Source organism: Gossypium raimondii, chromosome 3, assembly GCF_025698545.1.
Source record: "Gossypium raimondii isolate GPD5lz chromosome 3, ASM2569854v1, whole genome shotgun sequence".
NCBI classification, from domain to species: Eukaryota; Viridiplantae; Streptophyta; class Magnoliopsida; order Malvales; family Malvaceae; genus Gossypium; species Gossypium raimondii.
In genome coordinates, this window is record NC_068567.1 from 61,912,804 (window position 1) to 61,937,526 (window position 24,723).

Here is a 24,723-nt window from a genome sequence, read left to right on the forward strand (position 1 = left end):
GAATGAATTTTTACTATATAATTTATTGTAGTTGCTCTGACAACAACTATGGCATCTTGTAGCTCGGACCCGACAATCGGGTCAGGTAAAGGGTGTTATAGTGGCTAACTCTTATATGTCTTAGGTTTGTTTAGTTTGTATGTACAATAAAGTTAGAATTTTATATTATTCCATTAGTAACCATCTCTTAGTGCATTTTTGTAAGTAAAACACAAGTGAGTTACTTATTATATATATATATATATATGTGTGTGTGTGTGTGTGTAATTAGGTGTATTTTTCAACACTTATCTCGAAATCTAATAACATAACCTATAAGTGATCATTGATAATGCAAAATTGGATAAAATGTGCGTCACCCCATGTGAATATGATGATACAATTCTTAGTAGTACAATTTAACTTAGTCGGTGGTGAACATTATTTAGCTTTCTTTTTTTGGGTTGAACAACACCATGCATCAAACTTTGAATGAATGTATGATAGGCCTTAAAATGAAAATATTCACTATCCATTCTTAATTCGATTAGTATCAATAATATTATAATATTTTAAAGGATATAAACTCGAGCGTGCTTAAGCGTGTAATATCTTCCACTTTAAAAATTAAAAGATCATAAATAGTGTAAAAAGTTATATAAAAAATTTTAATAGAGACTAATGTATTTTCTTTAAAACCCAAATCGTAAAAATTTTCTTTGAGTTATTCAATTTTTTTAAAATTTTATCTTGGCCCTTCAAGGCTCACCACAACTAGCTTTATACTAGGAGTCAAATTGTATTTTGTCCCCTCTACAAAAAAAATGGATAAATTAGTCTTGTACATTAGATCAAAAAGCAAATTGTCCTTCTGTTAAAAATTTCATCCATTTTTACTGTTAAAAATCAGCTCCTACATGTCAGCGTGAGGTACATGTGGCACGCCATGTGTAACTGTTTAGTTATTTTGTCAACTATATCAATTTTAAAAAGTAGAAATGAATAAAATTTTCAACCATTTTGCTCTTTAATCTAACACACAAAGATTAATTTACCTATTTTCTGAGTAAGAGGAACAAAATGCAATATATTTCCTAATACAAAAGCTTTCATGATAGTTTTACCAAATAGAGATGGATTAAACACAACTATTCAAACCTTGTAAACTACAAAAAGTCAAGTGAACATGTTAGGTCATATTTGGGCAATTTACCAAAAAAATCCAACTTTTTTTTTAAATTTATCGAAATGGGCCCGATATTTTATTATTTATCGGAATGAGCCCTTTCCCCTAAATCGTGTCCACGTCAGCGCGATGTCAGGGGATGTGTCAGCAGAGCGTGGCCACATCAGCGCGCTTTGCTGACGTGGCAACAAAGCGTGGCCTTGAAAGCGCCCTTTGCTGACGTGGACACGTGGGCTCGACTGCAAAAATCCTTCTGATAAATCATCATGCTTTAATTTTATCTTAAAAACCCATAAACACGAAACGTAATCTAATTTTGAATAAATTTTAATTAATTTAATTACGAAACCCTAAACCCTAATCCAAAAAATTAATAAATTAATAAATTTAATAAATTAATTTAATTACGAAATCCTAAATCCTAAACCCTAAAATTTAATAAATTTTAATTACAAAACGTAATTTAATTTTAATTAATTAATTAATTTCTCTCCAAAACCCTAAAAATCCGAAAAACCCTAAAAACCCTACCGCGAAATCGCGTCCCCATGACATTATCAACTTTTTAATTAATTAACATAGTTAGTCACCTAACTTTTTAAATGCTTTCATTTTGGTCATCCAAATAAAAAAAAACTTGTGATTTAGTCACTATCGTTACAATAATTTATCGTTTTGGTCACCAAACCATTAATTAATCCTTAACGAAAAATGATTGTGCACGTCATGCCATCAATTTTGGAGTTTTTTTAACCCTTGTTATTGTTCATCATCTTCTTCCTCAACCCATTTGTTCCCTCCAAGCCACCCCCTTGCTTCCACAATTATTTTTCTTCTTCTTCTTCTTCTTCCTTTGCTCCCCGCTTCTAGCAACTGCATCATCTCTTGCACCACCCAACACAATAAATTAATGTAACGGCAGTGACCAAATTGCAAGTTTTTTATTTGAGTGACCAAAATAAAAGCGATTAAAAAATTGGGAGGCCAACTAAATAATTTACCCTTATAAAAGTAACAATTTTACACTTTTTTTCAAAAGTACATGTCTTATAAAAACCAAAATCTACTAGTGCTATAATGCAAAGACATGTACCATACTTTTACAGATAAGAAAAACAGACCAACCTACCTAACTGGCAATGGTGTTTTTGACAATGACTACTTTATTTTATTCACTTCCTTGTGCAAGACTGTATGTTGCAAATTTGTAATGGGGTTGATTTCTCATTGTTTAAATTGATAAGCCATTTATGGCAAATAGGATAGAACATGTAATTATTGTTTCAAAACAGACAGCTAATAACCTAATCATAAACTTAATATGATCAAATGAATTCTAAATTCTTCTAGGTTTATTTTTGGTTTTGATCTTTATATTTTTCGCATATTTGAAATTTAGTCCATTTATTTATAATTTCAAAGATTTAATCGCTTCATTCTTCTGAGTTAATAATTAAAGTTCAATGGATAGTACCTTCAAAGGACATCCATTAAATTGGATTATGTTTAGGGGCGAAGTCAAAAAAAAATTTAGGGGGGCCGGAATTGAATTATAAAATTTTTGAGAGACCGAAATGTAATTTTATCATGTATAAATTTAGAATTCTATAATTTTTTAAAGGACTAAACAATTTTTTTTTATATTTTGGAGGTCAAAGTGTAATTTTATCATGAATTAACTTGTAATTTTATTATTTCTAAAGGGATTGAATTGAAAATTTTCAATTTTTAAGGGGCCTCCGGCGTCGCCTCTAATTATGTAGCATTTCGCATGTCCAATTTAAAGTCACATGGAAGTAGACCTGTCCATGGGCCGGTTCGGGCCAGGCCCGTAAAAAATTTTGGCCCGCCTCCTAGGCCCGGGCCCGGGCCCGGCCCGAAATATGGGCCTAAAATTTTGCCTAGGCTCGGCCCGGGAAAATATCATAAGCCCGAGCCCGGCCCGGCCCATCTTTTAATAAACATTAAAAAATTATTTTAAAAATAAAAAATAAAAATATTTTAAAAGTATTTTAAAATTAAAAAATAAAAATAAAAATAAAAAATATATATTTACTATATTCGGGCCGGGCCCGGGCCAAAAAAGTGGTGTCCGAGGCCCGGCCCGTTTTTTAAATGGGCCTCATTTTTTTGCCCAAGCCCATATTTCAGACCTATATTTTTATCCGAACCCTCCCATATTTCGGACGAGCCGTCGGGCCGGGCCGAGCCGCCCGGCCTATGGACAGGTCTACATGGAAGCCATGTAAGGAAAAAGATTGTATCGATTTTCATTTTGTTTCTCTAAAACAATGGTGAATAACGTTATAACCCCGGATTCAATATTATTATTTGCTTACTTAGCCTTCCACGTGTAATGTTGAATAAATGAGTAATTTATTTTTATTTTAAAAATGCAACATACTCTAATTTAATTGAGAAATCCTTTGACAATGTTATTAATTAGACTTTAATTTATTTTTTTTTTGGAAGTTTCATGAGTACAAATACAATACATTTACAAGTATAAATAAATGCGCAACCAACTATAATGTAAAATCAAATCAATATAAAGCATATGGCATACAGGGACCTACAAAACCCACACATGACATATAGAGATCTATCCATGGATCGGGCCACAACTTGATTTCAAAAAAAATCAAGCCAAAACCCATTTTCGATTTGACCCACCCAAAAGCCCATTTCATTGTTCAAAATTTAATGAAAATGTTAAAACATATTTTTAGATTAATATTAATATATTTGAAGTTTTAAAAATATTTTTCATTATTTAAATTAAATTCGGGTTGAGTCGGTACATTAAAAACCTTGTCCAAGCTCGACTCATAGACAGATTTAGACATACACACGTCGCAATTGCACATAATGAGACTCGAACCTCGGTACTCTAGAACCCAAAACTTCTAACTTAATTAGGATTTTAATTATTAAATAAAAGAGTAGAGGGACTAAACTTCAAATATGTAAAATAATTTGGACCATTCTTTTAAAAGTTTCCCATATGATCGGAAATGGAAAAGATTTTCATTTCCTTTAGTTGATTCAATCTTTGAATGATTGAACTTGAGAGTGAAACAGCTGTTTTTTTCTCTTACAAGAAAACAGTACCGGTGGCCCCTAGATATGGGCCGGAATCGGAGAATTCAAGGTACAATGACTGCATTTTTTGTTTTTTGTTTTCCCGGAAAACAAGCTTCAATGTATAAAAAGATAGCTTGTAATTTGGATTACGAGATTCAATGTATGAGAGTGGTATGGTAGGGCAATTCAGGTCTCTTTGTACAAATCATGTGCCAATTTTGGATTGATAATGTCACCCTCGATTTGCAAATTTAGATATTTGTAGATATTCAATTAGTTTCTTTAAGAATTTGGATTTCAAAAGTACTATTTTTTGGATTTTGATTTATTTGGATAATATTCGGATCAAATTTAAAATTACTATTTATTATGAATTGGATAGATATCTCATATATTTATTATTTCAATCCGCTTTGCTTATTTAGATAATAAATTCAGATATTTGAATCCACTTGTTATAGAATGCTTATAGTTTTGAGTTTATATATTGTAAGAAAAGAATTTTAGCGAATTTGATTCGGGTTTTTTGCAGATTTAAAATCAAACGGATAATATTATTTAATTCAAACTCAAATTTAGATAATAATACTCGAATAATTTACTGATAATAAATAGGTTCGAATTTTTTACCACATGTATTTTCTTACAACACTTTCTCATTAAAAAAAAAGGTAAAGTACACCAACAGTCACTCAATTTTCATCTCAATCACTAAACTTTCAAAAAATAACAAATCAGTTATTAGGGGTGAGCGTTCGATTGAGTTGACTGAAAAATTTTCGAGTTAATTGAGTTGAAAAGTCCTATTTTATCATCTTAACTCGATTTGAAAAAATTTTAAATTGAGTCGAGTGAAATGAAATTTGAGTCGAGTCGAATGGAGTGAAATTGTTCGAGTTAATTTAAAAAATTAAACATATTAAATTAAAATCTTATTACAGTATAACTAATTACATGTTTGAGAAGATAAATTGAAACCATATATATTTGAAAAAAGTTCAAAGAAAAATATAAAAAAAATAAAATACTTTAATATGATAAACTTGAATAATTAATTACTTTATTTAGGTTCCCAAAATTATTATTTTAAAAAATAAATTTTAACTTTCTTTATATATTCTTTGGAATTTTTAAAAATATAAATTTTGGAACTTCTATAAATATTTTAAGTTTTAAAAATTATTTTGTAATTTTAATTGAGAGAGACAAATTTATTCATTTTCAAAGTTGATAGGGACCAAATGAGTATTTACACCAATCTATTTTCCATCATAGACATAACAGAGCTGGTTGTGCCATTTTTCATCCTTCTCTCCCTCTTACCTCTCGTCTCCCTCCCCTGCCACCGCTCTCCCACCCTTCAAGCTCAAAATTATAAGTCCTGATCTTCCCCACCAAAGATCCATTAATCAACTCTGAACAAATGAACTTAAGAAGAATGTAATATTTAAACCCTTTACAAAATTTGTTTTTTAATAACGTGGGATTTCTAACACTACTAACATGCTGTTGGACTGGTCCATCCATATTCACACTAGCTGGATAATAACTACAGCCAAATGCAATCGGCCATGAATCTCCTCGAAATTGTTAGACAGTCCCTCGTGCTTTTGGAGCAGTCAACTAATAAAGAAGAAAACGAACATCCACCCAACTATGCAAAACCACAAACCCAAAAACTATATATAAATATATATATATATATATATATATATATATATAATTGGTAAACTTTCAAATCTTAGTTTCATCGGTGGAAACCGACACGTTTTCATCAATGGGGAAATTTTCTGCATTCAATTCAAGTTGCGTTTCTGCAATAAATTCATGTTAGTATCTAAAATGTCAATGCATACATCTACCATTGAAATGATCTTTAGTTCAAAGTTGACCAAGTTTTTTAGTTCTATATGGATTATCTTGTCTTTAATTTAATGGTTTCTTGAGACAAGCTATGGGGACAAAATGCAAGAGAACATTGGACATTGTAATAACAACATGTTGGATAGTTGGTGTAAAGATAAGATAAATGATGTGTTTTAAGATTTTTAAGATGAGTTTTATTTGGTGTTTATAAATCACTAGCATTATGAAGTCATCGTGCAGTACAATTAAATATATATATAACATCAAACTTAGCCTTCAATGTTTATATATTCTCCGTTTAAGTCTTTATTCTTTTTTAAATTAAATTTGACATTCAATCTTTTAAAAGAATTGAATTTGACCATTATCATTTTCAAAAGTGTTGAATTGTTGTTTTTTAATAGAAATATTAGTTAAAACGTTAAACTTTTAGACACGACAGTCCGCATAGCAATTTACATGTACTTCATGCTCTCTCTTTTTAAAATTTTTATGAACTTTTATATATATTTTTAAGTTTTTTTATTTTTTGAATATTTGTATAGTTTTTAAATCATTTTTATATGAAATAAATAGTGTGACGTCAAGATGAAGTACACTTGTATTGCCACACCAACATTGTAAAAAATTAATGTTTTAATCAAAATTTTCCTTGAAAAAATAATTTGACTCTTTTAGAAGAATAATAGTCAAATTTAACTCAAAATAATAATAATAATAATCAAATCGACAAAAAATATAAACGTTGAGGGCTAAATTCGACATGCCAAAAAACTTATTTTTTTATTCTAGGTAGGACCATGTAATAGCAGAGGTTGTCTTGCAAAAGACAAAGCAAAACCATGTGAGATTTTAACCAATTCAACTTCAGCTGATATGTTCTTTAAACATTCTTCAATGGCATATAGTTCCTATATAAATGTATATGTTATATATATATATATATATGTGTGTGATTAGGATATGCCATATCAAAACACTAAACCTTAGAAAACTGTTACTCAAATATGGGAATCGGATTGGTTCATGCGAAGCAAAAGCTACAACGAACCCTATCGGCGAGAACCAGGAACACGTTGGCGACCTCAAATGTTCCGAAAGGCCATGTTGCGGTTTATGTCGGAGAAGACAACAAGAAGAGGTTTGTGATTCCAATATCTTTCTTGAACCATCCTCTGTTTCAAGACTTGTTAGATCGAGCCGAGGAAGAATTCGGGTTCAATCATCCAATGGGAGGTCTTACAATTCCTTGTAGTGAAGAACAGTTCGTTAGAATTACTACAATCTTGAACAGTTGATGATAGATGTAGCAGCAGTACATCACAAAACACTGCAACAACCACCTGTGGAACATACATACATATATATATATATATATTTATGTTCCATGTAAATTATATATGTTCCTTAGCAGTTAACAGCTTAAATCAACATGATGGTTTTTCGATTTTCAGAGTTTTAGATAACAACGGTGTTTCTTTTACGAGTAACTGTTCGAGTTTGGCATGCATATATATATATATATATCTCTAGCACACGAACGACATGACGATAATGTTTTTAGTTCAGATGGGACCGAGAGACGTTGCGAGTTTGTAACAACCGAGCTAGTTTCGTACGTAGTGGAAACAATCAAACAAGTGAGCATAACTTTAAGTCTATGTTCAATGCTTAGAGTAAGTAACCAAAATGCCTGAGATGTCTTTGATGTTGAAACCGTTTGGCCTAATAAATGTTAATGCTTTGTTGTTTCGAAACAAAGGTGTCTAATAATTCGAATTTCAGACATGGTTTCACAAGTTATGCATTGTGTTGTTTTAAGGTTCTTTGGAAAGGTAGGACAGTATGCTTTGTTACTGGACAAAACAGAACCATGTGAAACATTTACTAATTCTCTCTCATATTTGTGTTTCCCTTAACATTCTTCAATGGCATCCAGCTCTATATCCTATCCATTTTATAAGGTTCCAAAAGATTGACATTTTTTAAGTCCAGTTGGGTTAACCAAGCCCAAGCAAAAGCTCCACAAAAGCCTTCCATCGAGAATTCGGAATTTGTCGGCGGAACAAAGGCAGCCTTACAATACAATCTATTCAAGAATGATTTACAAATTGCTCAAATTGTTGCGAAGTGACCATCTATGCGTTGGCGAGCCCTGATCACAAGTCTGCGAGCTCACCATAATTGCGAGCTCACTCAAGACTATGAGCTTTACAAATCTGCGAGCTAATCAAAATTGCGAAGTATCCAAAAGTGCGAGTTATGTTAGACGAACCTATACATGCAAACCCTTACTCTACAAGATGTCAACTTGCACTGAAACAGTGATAATTCCTATTAAGACATTTTTTCTTGCTAGTTAGTTACAAGATTAAGTCAAGTTGTAATTATTTTATTTTTTTTTTAACTTAAAACTTATAAACATTGTATAACACTTGATAAAGTTGATTTTCTCAATTTTTTATTTTTTTTCTTAATAACTGAATATCATAATTTTACAAACCAATTAACTGAAATTGAACGAGGGCCACGCGAACGCAGGCCCCCACTGCCACAAATTATGACGTAGGCTCTCCTACTTTGAGGAGACCTTAGGCAAGCGCCCTACCCAAGTGCAATGGAAGTCGCTTACTTAGGCCATGGGCCTTGCTGATCACCAATTGACCCCGTCCAGGTAAGTATATTGCAACGTTGCTAGCTGCTTCTTATTTATAAGGCCTTGCTTGTGTTTCTTCCTTGAGTACTTCCGATGCGGGATTAGTGCTTCTTATTTATAAGGCAATAAAACAAACTGGTTGCAAATTACTACAGTCTACAAACAGGTTGCAAATCAGGCAACAAAATAAACGCCAAGGAAATACTATTTTGGGTAAATTTGTGATTGTTAATCCTTTTCTGACATGAAAATTAACATGTTGTTTTCTCTGTTATCACAGTCATGAAAATATTTTTATATGGTGTCAGTGTGCAATGTTTTTGTGCACAAATCATTAATATTCCATAACAGAAAACAGCTTCAATGGCTGAAACAGAGAGGGTTTCAATTTTTCCTTCAAATTTTTCAAGGCATTCATTCGAAGATGGAACTCTCAGAATTGTTGCCTTCAAACGGAACCCAAGCAGGAACGAAAATTTTGGACCTTTCAAACTCGTTTACGGTTCTCAGTACTATACACTTACAGTGGAAGATCAGACTGAAAAAAGTAACAAATGAAAACCCCATGTATTGTAAGCAAAGATCGTTCTTCCAATAGTAAGGAAGGTCTTTTTTACCTTTTTGGTTATGCTCTTTGGGTGTATATATAGAGAGGAGACAGATTACAAAACATCATTGTATCAGTTTGCATGCATGAAAACTATCAACATGATGTACTTTTGTCCTAGTAAATGCAAAAATTATTAGCCTTTTCCCAGCTCCACACAGCACCTATCAGAATTTACAACTTTATGTGTTTAAACTGTGTTTTAACTGTGCATAGTTTAAAACTAATGGTGGAGAGGTAAAAGTTTAACCTGCAGGCATTTCAGTAGCTAACTTTGTTTTTCTATGGAGATCTTTCTCTGAAAGTTTCAACTTTTGGATAAAACTCGTATTTCCTTTACGAGTACCAGTTACATGTTGACACCGTTAGGGACCAAACAGTTAGAAGTTCGATGATGGCAATGGTCCTTTTGTCTTCTACGGAACATGTTTAATTATCAAGCAGACGACTTTTTGATACGTTGCAAGAAAAAGACTACTCCTATGTCCTATCATTTTCTGTGACAATTTGCTTCATGAATTTGATCATCTAAAGTGAGTAGATTCAGTGCTTTTTTTGCAATGAGACCTCTCTGATGTCATGTCCCTACTACTGTTGGATAATATCTAATAGTTGGGACTTGACTTATCAGAGAAGTCCCTACGATCATAGTATAATAGACAAAGTCCTTTAAGCTTACACTTCACCGCCATGCATAAAACTTGAAGACCCTTCAATCCCATTCAGCATTCAAAACAACATGCAAATGTAAACACAATAGTCTAACCTGAATAGTCAATATATTCTATTCAAAGCTTTGTTTCAAAATCAAGAAACTCAATGATAGTCCTAAATGTAACTGATATAATTGCAGAAGTTTGAAACGTATAGGTTTATTTTAGCTCAACTAGCTAAACTAATCATCCATAATCTCGGCTCCTAATGAAACGAAAGTGACTGGACGTTGAAGAACTATTGCAAAAGTTAAGCAAATGTTGGAAGGCTGTGAGCAATAGACAATTGGATGGGACCGAGAAACATTGCAAGTTTGCAACAACCAAGCTAGTTTAGTACGTAGGGGGAACAACCCTGCGAACTTTAAGTCTAAGTTCAATGCTTTGGTACATGGTGAAAACGATTCATCAACATTAACTCAAGACACTGTATGTCTTTGATGTCAAAAATGCTTTGTAATTCAAAACAAAGGGGTCAAATAATTCATGTATCAGACATGGTTTCACTAGTTATATATTGCATTTTCTTAAGTTTCTTTGGAAAGGTAGGACAGATTGCTTGGTAATAGACAAAACAGAACCATGTGATACTTAACTATCCGATCCAATTTTAAGGATTGAAATGTTTCTATATATAGGTTTGGGTACTAAAGATGCCATTTAACTCAAGTTTAGTTTCAGTCTTAGTTAAGCTTTTCTATCACTCCTACCCTAAGATGTGTAGAGTTGGGTTAGCTCAGGCCAAGAGAATGTGCCACCGAAGCGTTTCATCAAGGATTCGGGATTTGCTGGGGATGAAAAATGTTCCAGAAGGCCACATTGCAGTATATGTAGGGGAAACCAGCAAGAGCAGATTCATGATTCCTATATCTTACTTGAACCATCCTCTATTTGAAGGCCTATTAAATCTGGCTGAAGAAGAATTCGGATTCAACTATCCGACAGGCAGTCTCACAATTCCGTGCAGCAAAGGATATTTCATCAGTCTTACAGATTGTTAAAGTTTTCGTAGATGGTAGCTAAAGTTATGTGCCATAACAATGATGCAGCAACCTATATAATCCAAACGGAATATTAAATTCAATAATGATACAAATTCTTCATTTCTGTAACCTATGAATTTTCAACGAGGGCTGGTTTTAATAATAAAGAATAATATTGCCGTCAATATAAAGAAAACCATTTACTGCCATTGGAAAGGGGCCGCGCGAACGCAGGACCCCACTGCCACAAATTATGACGTAGGTTCTCCTACTTTGAGGAGACCTTAGGCAAGTGCCCTTCCCTAGTGCAATGGAAGTCGCTTGCCTAGGACATGGGTCTTGCTGATCACCCATCGACCCCGTCCAGGTAAGTATGTTACAACGTAGCTAGCTGCTTTTTATTTATAAGGATTTGCTTGAGTTCCTTTCGTGTGTTCTTTCCATGAGGGATTTGTGCTTCTGATTTATAAGGCTAAGGGACTAGTTGAATTTCTCATTTTCACTGACTACAAATGCAAATCAGGCAACAAAACAAACGCAAGGAAGTACTATTTTGGGTAAATTTGTGGTTGTTAATCCTTTGCTGGCATGAATATTAACATTTTATTTTCTCTGGTTTCACAGTAAAGAAAATATGTGTATATTTTCCGAGTACAATTCTCAGTACCATATAGTTACAGTGGAAGATCAAACTGAAAAAATAAAACAAATGAAAGCCCCACGTAGATTCTCCTTGAATCAAGCATGGTTCATACGAGAAGTAAGGTTGATGAATTCATCTTCAGCACAAGGAACCATGAGACCACCTAATGGATGATCATACCCAAACTCTTGTTCAGCCTGATTCAACAAGACCTGGAACAAAGGTTGCTTCAAGTATGATATTGGGACCACGAATCTCTTCTTCTTCTCTTCGTCTCCCACAAAAACAGCGAAAAGGCCTTTCTGGACGCTTACAGCACTCGGTGTTTGGTAAGAGCATTGGTGCTTAGATAGTGACCATCTTCGCATGGTTTGCTTTTGTTGGTGTTAGAACAGAAATAAAACAAGTCTGACTTCACTCTTGTGCAGCAAGTCTCGATGCTTGCTGAGCAAACAACCAAATTTGAGATAAATTTGAGGAAGAAAAGCAATGAAACTTGAGAGAATATTGATGAACAATCTGATTTCATTCATAAAATGAATAATGGCATAATGCCAATACATAAACCAAGCACTGAGCTTGTCAAAAAACAGTAAGCATTCACCTAATTGTTACCTAACACCACTATACATTGAAACTTGAAGTAATTAACTTGTGCATACAAGCAAAGCTGCCTTAACAGCTCATAAGTCTGCAAATTACATCAGTCATCTACCTAACATAGTTCTAAATGAACTAAATTACATTTCATTAACTAGAGATTACAAAATAAACAAGAATTGGATTGATTGAGCTTGCTGAAGCAGCTTCTGCTTTCCTCGATCTTCATGATCTGCATGTTGGCTGGTGGTGCAGCATGCTGGCTCACTTCATCATGCAGCATGCTAGCCAACTTCATCAGCTTTGCATGAAGCATCATCTCAGGCAATCGAAACCCCATTCTATTTGATCGACTGATAAGGAATTTTTTGAGAGTATTGTAATCAAAGATAGTTCTTTTTTTACCTTTGTGGTCTTGGCCTTTGGGTGTGTATATATATAGAGGAGACAGCTTAAAAAACATCATTTATCAGTTTGCATGCATGAAAATATCATGTACTTTGTCTTTGGGGTAGTAGTTGTAATAATATCAAAACTAGGGGTCTCAAAGGGAACCCACCCCCCCTAAAGCTACTAAATTAAGAATATCCGCCCACCGATTTTCGTATCCATATATCTCTGTTGTTTTAGTTGCATGTTCCTTATGTCAGTGTCTCTCAGTATGGGGTTAGTTCCCTTTAGATCCGGTTATTCATGCAACAAGATCATGGTTCTTTCTTTGTTTCTTTTCTCTTTCCTATAATGATTGCCTTTCAACTTGACCTCTTTTTGTTCTTTGAATTGCAGTGGCCTGCTTTGGGAGTGAGCTTGTATGGACAAGATGAAGCAAGTGGCATGTACTGCAACTAGGCAAGAAAATAGATAGGGTGAGATAAAACCTTGTGAATTATATATATGCTGATAAAAATTGATGTTTCCTTTACAGATAACAGTTGATGCTGGCACAGTTGAAAAGTATATATATATGTATATAAGTAAGGAATTTGTAGTATGATTGGCATCGTATATTCCAATGTACGGCCCTCAGTTTTTAAGTGTTAACCTGCTTTGCGAGTGAGCTTTTATGGACATGATGAAGCAAGTGGCATTTACTGCAACTACCAACTTTCTTTTCGATGGAAAAATTGGTTTTCAATTACATCTTTCTCAGGAAGTTCCAACTTTTGGATAAAAACTATTGTTAACTTTACGAGTAAGAGTTGATCTTGGCACCATCAGGGACCAGACACTCACTTTTGTCTTCTATGGAACAAGTTTCATTATCCAGTAGGGCCATTTGGTTCCAGAGCATAAATCTTGAGTTCAGATTCAGAAGGGACAATCAACAACGTGGCAACATACCATATACTAGAAAAGACTACTCCTAGGTCCTATCATTTTCTGTGATAAAATCATTTTTTGAGCACCACAATCAGCTCCTTCCTTAATTTACAATTATGGAAAGGAAATTAGTTGCAGACAAGAAGGAACTGATAGAAGATACTTTATAAATATTGGTTAGGAATTGAAGTGATGCATCCATAAAAAGGAACCAAGAACCAATCAAGTTAGATGTAGTTCTTTTTTTTGAAATAATATCATGTCATGTCCCTACTGTTGGAAAATAACTAACAGTTGGAACTTGGAATTATCAGAGATGTCCCAAAGGTAAAAGTGTACTAGACAAAGTCCTTTATGCTTACAACTCACCGCCATGCATAAACTCGAAGACCCTTCACTCCCATTCAACATTCAAAATCAACATGCAAATGAAAACACTAATAGTCTAACCTGAATAGTCAATTTTTGCTATTCAAAGCTTTGTTTTCAAATCAGGAAACTCAATGATAGTCCTAAATGTAACTGATATAATTGCAGAAGTTTGAAACGTATAGGTTTATTTTAGCTCAACTAGCTAGACTAGTCTTCAATAATCTCAGTCTCCTAACGAAACGAAAATGACTAAACAATGATGAACCATTGCAAAAGTTAAGCAAATCTTGAATGACTGTGAGCAAGGGGCAAACAAATGGGACCGAGAGACATTGCAAGTTTCCAACAACCAAGCTAGTTTAGCACTGTTGGGGATGGGGAGGAGCAAAGGAAGAAAATAGAGAGCACAGAACAATGAAGCAAGAGGCAAGAAATATTTTTACTTGCTCACAAATGTGCAGCAAGGGAGCTTATGGCTGATAGCTCATTTTGCTCATTCATTCAACTAGAAAAAACAATACATTTATAGCCAAATACATCGCCAAATACTACCTACTACCACTAATCATACTTTAAAACAAGTAAAACTTAAGTTGCACACAAGCTGATTATGTCAATCAGCACCTAAAAACATCAAAACAATACCAACTTAGTTCATTTTCAACTAAGTAGCTTAACAAAGTAACTAAACAACCTTGCTGTTACAGCAAGCATATGTGCTGCATCATGTTTACCAGCTTGATGCACTTAACCAAAAATATAACAGCGGCATGGTTGGCCAATTTTCAACACTCCTCATGGGACTCCATGCTGCAAATACCAATCATTCATCAAGTTTTTTGAACTTGGCAGTCCTTAGATGCTTTGTTTCAAGCTGACTCTGCTCAAGCAATTCATTTTCAACCTTGGCTTTATTCTCAACCAAATCTGACTTACACACTTGACTATCCCAATCTTTTGTGCCAAAGATTTGTTCATCAAATGGAGTCTTTTCCTCCTTCACAGCCTTGGTTGACAACTTGCCTTCAAACACATCTTGCATTGTTTCTTTGTTCATTACAGTCTTGTTTCTTCTTGCACATACTCTCTCCTACTGTGGAGTGTCTTCATGCACATACTCCATCAACTCCTCCTTCAGCTTATCCCAAGCTTGTTTGAGAGTCTCACAGGGGTGAGTTGTTGCTGTATTTTTTACAAGCAGCCCTCAAATATGACAGGCTTTAATAGCTTCTCGTCTTTCTTAACAAGCAGCAGAAGCAAAAATAAGCCCTCAAAGTCTTGGGCTCATGATACCATTTGTTGGGGATGAGGAGAAGCAAAGGAAGAAAACAAAGAGCAATTAAGAGCCAAGTATGAATTATGGCAATTAAGAAATGAACCAAGTGAAACTTGATACATGCATGTTGCTGAACAAAATTAAAAAAGATTACAACCAAACTAAGTCACATGTTACAAAAGTTTCTTAATCACCAAAATACACAATGGACTCTTGCATGTTGCATGCATGTTGCTGCATTGTTGCTTGGACACTTGCATGTTGCTGCATTATTGCCAACTTTCAACACTCATCCTTGGCTACAAAGCAGCAGACTCGAATTTGCTTCCTCAAGTACTCGAACCTTGTGGCAACCAATGGCTTGGTCAAAATGTCTACGAACTGAATCTCCAAGCAGCAATGGATCAAGTTGATTTCCTTTGACAATTCTGTCTCCCTTACAAAATAATACTTGATCTTGAAATGATTGGTCTTGCCATGAAACACAGGATTCTTGGCAATTGCAACAGCTGACTAATTGTCAACTTTAATCTCTGTTGCTTCCACTTGATCATCATTCAAGTCACTTAAAAGTTTCCTAAGCCAAATGGCTTGAACAGCAGTAGCAGCTACAATATACTCTGTTTCTGCAGTGGATTGAGCTACTGTCTGTTGCTTATTAGAACTCCAACTAAAAACTCCTGAACCTAGAGTGAAAAAGTAGCCCGAGGTGCTCTTCATATCATCAACTAAGCCAGCCTAATCACTATCTGAATAGCCAACCAGCTTCAGTTCTTCAGCTTTCTCAAACTTCACACCATAGCCTAAGGTTTCTTTTACATACCTTAATACTCTTTTAGCGGCCTTGAAATGAGCTACATTGCAACAATGCATGAACCTCGATAGAAGGGTGACTGCATGCATGGTGTCTGGCCTTATTGTTATCAAATAGAGCAGGCAACCAACTAAAATTATGTAGCTCTTCTCATCAACTCAAGCATGGTCACTGTTGCTGGATAGTTTTTCTCCTTCTGCCACAAGAGTGCTAGCAGGTTTGCAATTTTTCATGAATAACTTGTTTAGAACCTTCAATGCAAATGCTTGTTGGCTTATAAAGATGTCATATTCATTTTGATTCACCTCCATACTAAGGAAGTAGGTCATCAACCCTAGATCAGTCATCTCGAAAACATCTTGCATCTGCTTCTTAAAATCTTCAATCAATTCACTTCTACATCCAGTAACTAACAAGTCATCCACATACAAAGACACAATCAGCAAGGTTTCTTTTTCAACCTTCTTCACATAGAGTGTAGGCTCACTAATGCTCTTCTCGAACCCCAACCTTGACAAGTATGCATCAATCATGTTATACCATGCCCTTGGAGCCTGTTTTAGGCCATACAAAGCCTTCTTGAGCTTGTAGACTTTGTGCTCTTCACCAAGGACCTTGAATCCATCAAGTTGTTCAACAAAGATTTCTTTCTTGAGAAATCCATTCAGAAAAGCTGATTTAACATCCAGCTAATGCACTTTCCACTGCTTTTGAGCAACCAAGGCAAACAACAACCTTATGGTGTCTAACCTTGCAACTGGTGCAAAGGTTTCAAAAAAATCGATGCCATGCTGTTGACTGTACCCCTTCACAACTAGCCTAGCTTTATGTTTGTTTAGTTACCCATCTGCATTGTGTTTGGTCCTGAACACCCATTTGACACCAATGACTTTTTTGTTTGCTGGTTTATCGACCAGTTCCCATATGTCATTTTTGTGGATCATCCTCAATTCAGCCTCCATTTCTTTTTTCCAACAGCCCTCCCTTGCAGCTTCATCAAAATTAGAAGGCTCAACAATGGTCATTTCACACTTCTCATAGATGTCCATTAAGGTTCTAGCGCCTCTAACAGGTGCATCATCATAATCATCCTCAGTTTCAACTTCAATCTCAGCATGCTACAAATCAAGATCATGCTGGTCTTGCTCAGACAAGCTTGCATCTGTTCCAACCCATTTCTAACAACTGCCCTCATTGAATTTCACATCTATGCTCACAACAATCTTCTTAATGGATGGATCAAAGACCCTATACCCTTTCTTTACACTGCTGTAGCCAACAAAGATTCCAGGCATAGACCTCTTCTCTAGCTTAGTTCTCTTCTTAGCTGGTACCAGTGTATAGCCTAAGCATCCAAACACTTTCAAGTGTGAGACATTTGGTTTGTGTCCAAACTAGGCTTCAAATGGTGTTTTGCTTTTGACTGCATTAGTTGGTAGTCTGTTTAACAAATACACAAAGGTATTTACAGCCTCAACCCAAAAATGGTTAGGCATTTTTCCTTCAAACAACAAGCACCTGGCCATATCGAGAACAGTCATGTTCTTTCTCTCACAAACACCATTCTGTTGTGGTGTGTAGATGGTAGTTAATTGATGCTGAATTCCAGCTTCATTACAAATCTTCTGAAACCTTTGAGACACATATTCAGTCCCATTATCAAACCTAAAAATCTTCAACTTGCAGCTGGCTTGATTCTCAGCCAATGCCTTGAACTTGCAGAAGAAGTCAGCCACATCTGACTTTTGTTTCAGGAAGCTCACCCAACAGAATCTGGTGCAATCATCAATGAACAACGCAAAGTACCTGCTGCCATTCAAAGAGGAGGTTTTCATAGGTCCACAAATGTTTGTATGGACTAGTTGGAGCCTCTCTTGAGCTCTCCAAGCTTTGTTAATAGGAAAAGGCAGTTTGGTCTGCTTGCCAAACTGACAAACTTCACACACATCTTTCCTAGGCTCGATCTTGAGCATATATTAAACTAGGCTCATCTTGTGTAGTAAAATTAGTGACTTATAGTTCACATGCCCTAGCCTCTTGTGCCACAAATATGATTCATCAGCCAGAGTTGTATGTGTATTTGCTTCTAGCTGATTCACATCTAAGATGAAAGATCTATCATGCATAGCCACTATCACCAACACTTGATCAAGAGAATCTTTGATCACACAAGTCTTTCTTTCAAAAATAAGAGAGTACCTCTTCTCCAACAACTAGCCAACACTGAGCAGATTCTGGTCAATATCAAGTACAAAAAGAACTTATGAAATGGTTTTGTTACCTGACTGAGTGTAAATCATAGTCTTGCATTTTCCTTTGGCCTCGATGAACTCATCATTCCCAATTTTGACTTTGGACACAAAGCTGGTGTCTAACTCCTTAAACATGTCTTTGTCTTAAGCCATGTGATGAGCGCAGCCACTGTTAATTAGCCAATTCTTCCCGACTTTGCTCGAGCTTGCAAAGCAAGAGGCAGTAAAGACCTGCTCCTCCTGAGCTTGGACATCCTCAGCAGGTTGAACTTGATTCTGCTGCTATGGTTGTGATTTTGCCTTGTTCTTGCAGACCTTTTCAATGTGGCCAAGTTGCTTCCAGCTTCTACATTAAATGTCAGGCCTGTACTAGTAATATTTTTCCAAATGAGTGGACTTCTTGCAATGAGTGCATGGTGGAAACTTTTTTTTAGTAGCATCATTCTTCCCTTTTTTTCTTTCTTTTCTAACCAAGGCTTCTTCCCCTTGTAGCTTGAGCTCTCTCTACTCTTCGCCTGAAAGGCTCCCTCAAAATGCTCCTCCATTCTGTTTGCTTTTCTTTGCTCTTATGCATAGAGAGCATTTATCAACTCTGTCAAAGGTATAGCTGATAGGTCCCTCGAGTCCTCCAAAGAAGAGATTTTTTACTTATACTTCTCTGGAAGAGTTGTAATGACCTTTTTCAACTATCCTTTTGTCACTAAACTCATCTCCAAGCAGTCTTATGTTGTTGACTGTGGCCATAATCCTATCAGCATACTGCTTGATGGTTTCAGACTCCTTCATCCTCAGATTCTCGAAGTCTCTTCTCAAGTTGATCAACTATTGCTATCTGATCTTGTCTGACCCTTGAAACTCTTTCTTAAGTCTATCCCAGGCCTACTTTGGAGTGTCACAAGCTATTATTCTTGTGAAAATCACATCTGAAACTCCATTTTGAAGGCATGACATAGCCTTATACTTTTTGGCACAATCCTCATTGTGCTGCCTAATTTGAGCTATGGTTGGATTAGCTCTCAAAAGTGGTGGCTTTGTATCAGCTAGAACAACACTCCACAGATCATTAGCTTGCAGATATGTCTTCATTTTCACAGCCCAAATGTTATAGTTCTCACCAGCGAAGACAGATGGTGGTGGTGGTGAAAAACTCATCCTTTTGCAGCAACCAAACAAGTCAACAAAGATAGCTTCTGTTTCTTTTCTTTCAAGCATGAATCACTCAAAGAATCAACACAAACCAACACACAGCAAACGCCCTCAAAGATGACAATCTATTGATACCATTTGTTGAGTTTTAAACCAAACCAAAGATCAAAAACAACAAAAAATTTGTGTTGAAAGATGAAAAACAGAAGCAAGAATCGGATGTTTTAGGAGAAAACAAGTTGACTTATCTCATTACTTGAATAAGCAAAAAATGCCATATACATAAGTGGTTCTATTACATTGGTAGAAAACAAAGTTAAATTGAAAGCATTTTTACTTTTTGAAATAAAAATATGAAGTGATTCAAAATTTTATAAATGATTTTATTTAATATTAATTATGAATATACTTTTAGTATCTCTATTTAGATTAAAGCACGTGAGCTAAAACTAGTTTAAATAAAGTAAGGAAGTATAAGGGCTTATATAATAATTGGGATTGTGTCAAGTATGAATTATGGCAATTAAGAAATGAACCAAGTGAAACTTGATACATGCATGTTGCTGAACAAAATAAAAAAAATATTACAACCAAACTAAGTCACATGTTACAAAAGTTTCTTAATCACCAAAATACACAATGGACTCTTGCATGCTGCATGCATGTTGCTGCATTGTTGCTTGGACACTTGCATGCTGCTGCATTGTTGCCAACTTTCAACAAGGCCACACTGCAGTATATGTAGGGGAAACCAGCAAGAGCAGATTCATGATTCATATATCTTACTTGAACCATCCTCTATTTGAAGGCCTATTAAATCTGGCTGAGGATGAATTCGGATTCAACCATCGGATGAGCGGTCTAACAATTCCGTGCAGCAAAGAATATTTCATCAGTCTTACAAAAATGTTGAAGTTGTCATAGAAGTTATGTACCACAATGATGACGCAGCAACATATTTACATTTAAAAAGAAAATTAGAGAAATAGGCAGCCATATTCAATACAAGAAAGAAATAAGAGTTCAATTCTGCAACAAACTAAAACTTTGAAGTATATGCTTTATCTTCTGGAGTAAAACTTTCGACTGAAAATAGACAGGGGCCGTGCGGACGCAGACCTCCACTACCACAAATTATGACGTAGGCTCTCCTACTTTGAGGAGACCTTAGACAAGCGCCATTTCCAAGTGCAATGGAAGTTACTTACCTAGGCGATGAACCTGGTTGATAACCCATCGACCCCGTCCAGGTAATTAAGTTGTAAAGCAGCTAGCTGCTTCTTATTTATAAGGCCTTGATTCTGCTCCGTTCGTGTGTTATTTCTGTGTGGGATCAGTACTTCAGCATAAATTGACATGGTGGAGTCAAAATGAAGATTTGTAACTTGGAGAAAATTACCTACAGATTCCCGAGAAATTATACTAGTTGAATTTCTCGTTTTCACTGACTACAAATTGATTGCATAAATTGTGATAGTTAATCCTTTGGTGACATGAAACTTAACATGTTATTTTCTCTGTTATCACAGCAAAGAAAATATGATTATATGGTTTGCAAGGTTTCTGGGTATAATTCATTAGCAGAAAAACAGCTTCAATGGCATTGAACTGAATATCAGATAGTAGAAACAGAGAGGCTTTCAAATTTTTCTTCAAAATTTTCACACATTTAAAATTCTCAGTGCTATACACTTACAGTGGAAGATCAAACTGAAAAAAAAAAACAAATGAAAACCCCAAGTAGGTCCAACTTCATTATAAGCTCATTGAATCAGGCATGGTTTATACGAGAAGTGAGGTTGATGAATTCATCTTCAGCACAAGGAACCATGAGACCACCCAATGGATGATCAAACCCAAACTCTTGTTCAGCATGATTCAACAAGGCCTGGAACAAAGGGTGCTTCAAGTATGATATTGGGACCACGAATCTCTTCTTCTTCTCTTCGTCTCCCACATAAACAGCGAAATGGCCTTTCTGGACGTTTACCGCACTCGGTGTTTGGCAAGAGCATTGGTGCTTCGAATGTGACCATCTTCGCATGGTTTGCTTTGCATGAAGCATCATCTCAGGCAACCGAATCCCCATTTGAGCAACTGATAAAGGAATTTTTTGAGACAGTAATCAAAGATAGTTCTTTGTTTTTTTACATTTCTGGTCTTGGTCTTTGGGTGTATATATAGGGAGGAGACAGATTACAAAACATCATTTTATCGGTTTGAATGCATGATAACTATCAATATAATGTACTTTTGTCCTAGTGCTAGGAAGTTGTAATACTCAATATTAAAACTTGGGGTCCAAAAGGGGACCACAAAGCTACTAAATTTAGAAGAGCCGTCTGAGCCGCCCACTGATTTTCGTATCCATCTCTGGTTTGTTAGTTGCATGTTCCTTATATCAATGACTCTCAGGTATGGGCTAGTTTCCTCTAGATCGGTTATTCATGCATCAATATTCATGGGTTTTTTTTTCTTTCTTTTCTCTTTCTTATAATGATTGCCTTTGAGCTTGGCCACTTCTTGTATCACATATACAGCAGAAACTTTATATTAGGGCTAGAAATGAATTACAAATTTTCAGGTAGACAATATAATTTTACTATTTATTAACTTAAAAGTTTTTGAGGATCAAAAGGAAAATTTTACCAAACTAAGGCCACTGGCAGCCCCTAGTGCCACCCCTGTGCATATATGCATCAGCATGCACAAGGTAATAGGGTTATTATTCATTATATGTATCTATATATATCAGCCAAGTCATGTTTCATATATATAAAAAAAAAGGGTTTAAATAATTAAACCAACTGTAAAAGCTCATATATTGAGATCAGGTAACCACAGTTGAAAAGTGTGTATATATATATAAGTAATCAATTGCTACTGTGGATTTCTTATTAGGTTGATGTCAAGTTTGTAGTATGATTGGCATTGTATATTCCAATGTACGGCCCTCTGGTTTTAAGTCTTAAACTGCTTTGGGAGTGAGCTTGTTCGGACAAGATGAAGCAACTGGCATGTACTGCAACTAGGCCAGAGAATAGATAAGGTGAGGACAAGCCATGTGAATTATATATATGCAGAAGTTGCAGTTGCCAAATGCCAATACGGTGACAACATAGAAGCCAAACTAAATGAGTTTGTTCAAATTGGAGATTTTTGCACATTAACGTCTCTATAGTCAGTAAATGCAAACATTATCAGCCTTTTGGATAAAACTGATATTTCCTTTACGAGAAACAGTTCGTGTTGGCACCGTTGGGGACCAGATAGAAGTAAAATGCTGGCAATGACACTTTTGTCTTCTATGGAACAAGTTTCGTCATCAAGTAGACCACTTTGTTTCAGTGCATAAATCCTGAGTTCAGGTTCAGATGAGACAATCAACGACGTGGCAACATATGATATGCTAGAAAAGACTACTCCCTTGTCCTATCATTTTCTGTAATGAAACCATTTTCTTGAGTACCATAATCAGCTCGTTCCTTATTTAACAATTATGGATAAGGAATTGAAGTGATGCATGGAACCAAGAACCAATCAAGTGAGTTGATTTAGCTCTTTTTTGCTATAATATCCTCATAATGTCCCTACTGTTGAAAAAGTATCTTCAAATAAGAGTTGGTATGGAGCAGTTCAAGGAGTGATCGAGGAGGAGGGCTTGATAAGCAACATCCCTAGAAGGACTTTAAGGGAACAAAAATATATATCACTAATATAATTGCAAAAGCTTGAATCGTATCGGTTTCTGTTAGCCCAATTGGTTGATTATATTTTATCCTGTAAGCCGAGGAAGGTTCCAACTGAACTCGGACGAGGGCCGCTCGAACGCAGGCCTCAACTGCCACAAATTATGTCGTAAACTCTCCTACTTCGAGGAGACCTTAGGCACGCGCCCTTCCCAAGTGCAATGGAAGTTGCTTATCTAAACCATCAGCTTTTCTGATCACCGATCGACTCCGTCCAGGTATGTACGTTGTAATGAAGCTGCTTCTTATTTATAGGGCCTTGCTTGTGTTCCTTTCTCGTGTGCTTTCCATGTGGGGTTAGTGCTTCTTATTTATAAGGCTATAGGACTAGTTAAATTTCTCACTTCCACCGACTGCTAACAGGTTGCAAATCAGGCAATAAAACAAACGCAAGGAAATACTATTTTGGATTCAAAGGAAATCCAAACAGGAACCAAAATTTGGACCCTTCAAACTCATTTACAAATGTCAATACCATATACTTACAAATTACAATGGACGATCAAACTAAAAAAAACAAATGAGAACCCTACGTAAGGTTCAACTTCATTATAAGCTCATTGAATCAGGCATGGTTTATACGAGAAGTGAGGTTGATGAATTCGTCTTCATCACAAGGAACCATGAGACCACCCAATGGATGATCAAACCCAAACTCTTGTTCAGCCTGATTCAACAAGGCTTGGAACAAAGGGTGCTTCAAGTATGATATCGGGACCACAAATCTCTTGTTCTTCTCTTCATCTCCGACATAAACAGCGAAATGGCCTTTCGGGACATTAACTGAACTCGATGTCCGATAAGAGCATTGGTGTTTAGAATGTGACCATCTTCGTATAGTTTGCTTTGCATGAAGCACCATCTCAAGCAACCGAATCCCCATTTGAACAACTGATAAGGAATTTTTGAGAGTATTGTAAACAAAGATAGTTCTTTTTTCTACACTTCTGGTCATGGTCTTTGGCTGTATATATAGAGAGGAGACAGATTACAAAACATCATTTTATCAGTTTGCATGCATGGAAACAAATCAAGATAATGTACTTTTGTCCTAGTGCTAGGAAGTTCAAATAACTAATACAAAAAACTTGGGGTTCAAAAGGGGACCCCCAAAGTTACTAATTATAGAATACTAGCCCACTGGTTTTGACATCCATATATATCTGTGGTGCTTTTGTTGCATGTTCCTCATTGGGTTTTTCTTTCTTTTTTTTCTTTCTTATAATGATCGTCTTTGAACTTGACCTCCTCTTGTTCTTTGAATTGCAGTCCATATACATTTTCAATGCATTTCATGCTCAAGGTTAAATGGTTTTTAACTTTAAAAAACCAGCCTTTTTCCCTCTGGCTTTTAAATGATCATATTCAAATAATAATGTTTCATTTAAGAACCAATGCATGTAATGATGAAATTGGTGCCCGATATACCAAATATAAAAATAGCTTGATAATTTGAAAGGACTAAAAATGATATAAT

General features: G+C 35.4%; 4 protein-coding genes and 4 non-coding genes across 8 annotated transcripts; 1 reads left to right on the forward strand and 7 right to left on the reverse strand.

The window, feature by feature from the left end:
• The first annotated feature begins 7,110 nt into the window (after positions 1-7,110).
• LOC105795372 (auxin-induced protein X15) lies at positions 7,111-7,413 on the forward strand. The gene has a single exon (XM_052628739.1). The coding sequence runs from the start codon at positions 7,123-7,125 to the stop codon at positions 7,411-7,413; it is 291 nt and encodes a 96-aa protein (XP_052484699.1). The 5' UTR covers positions 7,111-7,122.
• A 1,223-nt stretch (positions 7,414-8,636) lies between these two features.
• On the reverse strand, positions 8,637-8,797 carry LOC128040237 (U1 spliceosomal RNA). Its single transcript, XR_008194895.1, has one exon. It is a non-coding gene; the product is annotated as a U1 spliceosomal RNA (small nuclear RNA).
• Positions 8,798-11,287: 2,490 nt separating this feature from the next.
• LOC105795370 (U1 spliceosomal RNA) lies at positions 11,288-11,449 on the reverse strand. Its single transcript, XR_008194786.1, has one exon. It is a non-coding gene; the product is annotated as a U1 spliceosomal RNA (transcript).
• Positions 11,450-15,798: 4,349 nt separating this feature from the next.
• LOC128040002 (secreted RxLR effector protein 161-like) lies at positions 15,799-16,188 on the reverse strand. Its single transcript, XM_052628973.1, has 2 exons — positions 16,032-16,188; positions 15,799-15,971 (listed from the first exon to the last, which is right to left on the reverse strand). The coding sequence occupies exons 1-2, from the start codon at positions 16,186-16,188 to the stop codon at positions 15,799-15,801; spliced, it is 330 nt and encodes a 109-aa protein (XP_052484933.1).
• A 4,406-nt stretch (positions 16,189-20,594) lies between these two features.
• LOC128040021 (U1 spliceosomal RNA) lies at positions 20,595-20,755 on the reverse strand. The gene has a single exon (XR_008194681.1). It is a non-coding gene; the product is annotated as a U1 spliceosomal RNA (small nuclear RNA).
• Positions 20,756-21,120: 365 nt separating this feature from the next.
• LOC105795369 (auxin-responsive protein SAUR21) lies at positions 21,121-21,674 on the reverse strand. Its single transcript, XM_012624977.2, has one exon. The coding sequence runs from the start codon at positions 21,584-21,586 to the stop codon at positions 21,269-21,271; it is 318 nt and encodes a 105-aa protein (XP_012480431.1). The 5' UTR covers positions 21,587-21,674; the 3' UTR covers positions 21,121-21,268.
• A 1,636-nt stretch (positions 21,675-23,310) lies between these two features.
• Positions 23,311-23,472, reverse strand: LOC128040318 (U1 spliceosomal RNA). The gene has a single exon (XR_008194974.1). It is a non-coding gene; the product is annotated as a U1 spliceosomal RNA (small nuclear RNA).
• Positions 23,473-23,811: 339 nt separating this feature from the next.
• LOC105796044 (auxin-induced protein X10A) lies at positions 23,812-24,129 on the reverse strand. The gene has a single exon (XM_012625685.2). The coding sequence runs from the start codon at positions 24,127-24,129 to the stop codon at positions 23,812-23,814; it is 318 nt and encodes a 105-aa protein (XP_012481139.2).
• Between the last annotated feature and the right edge of the window lie 594 nt (positions 24,130-24,723).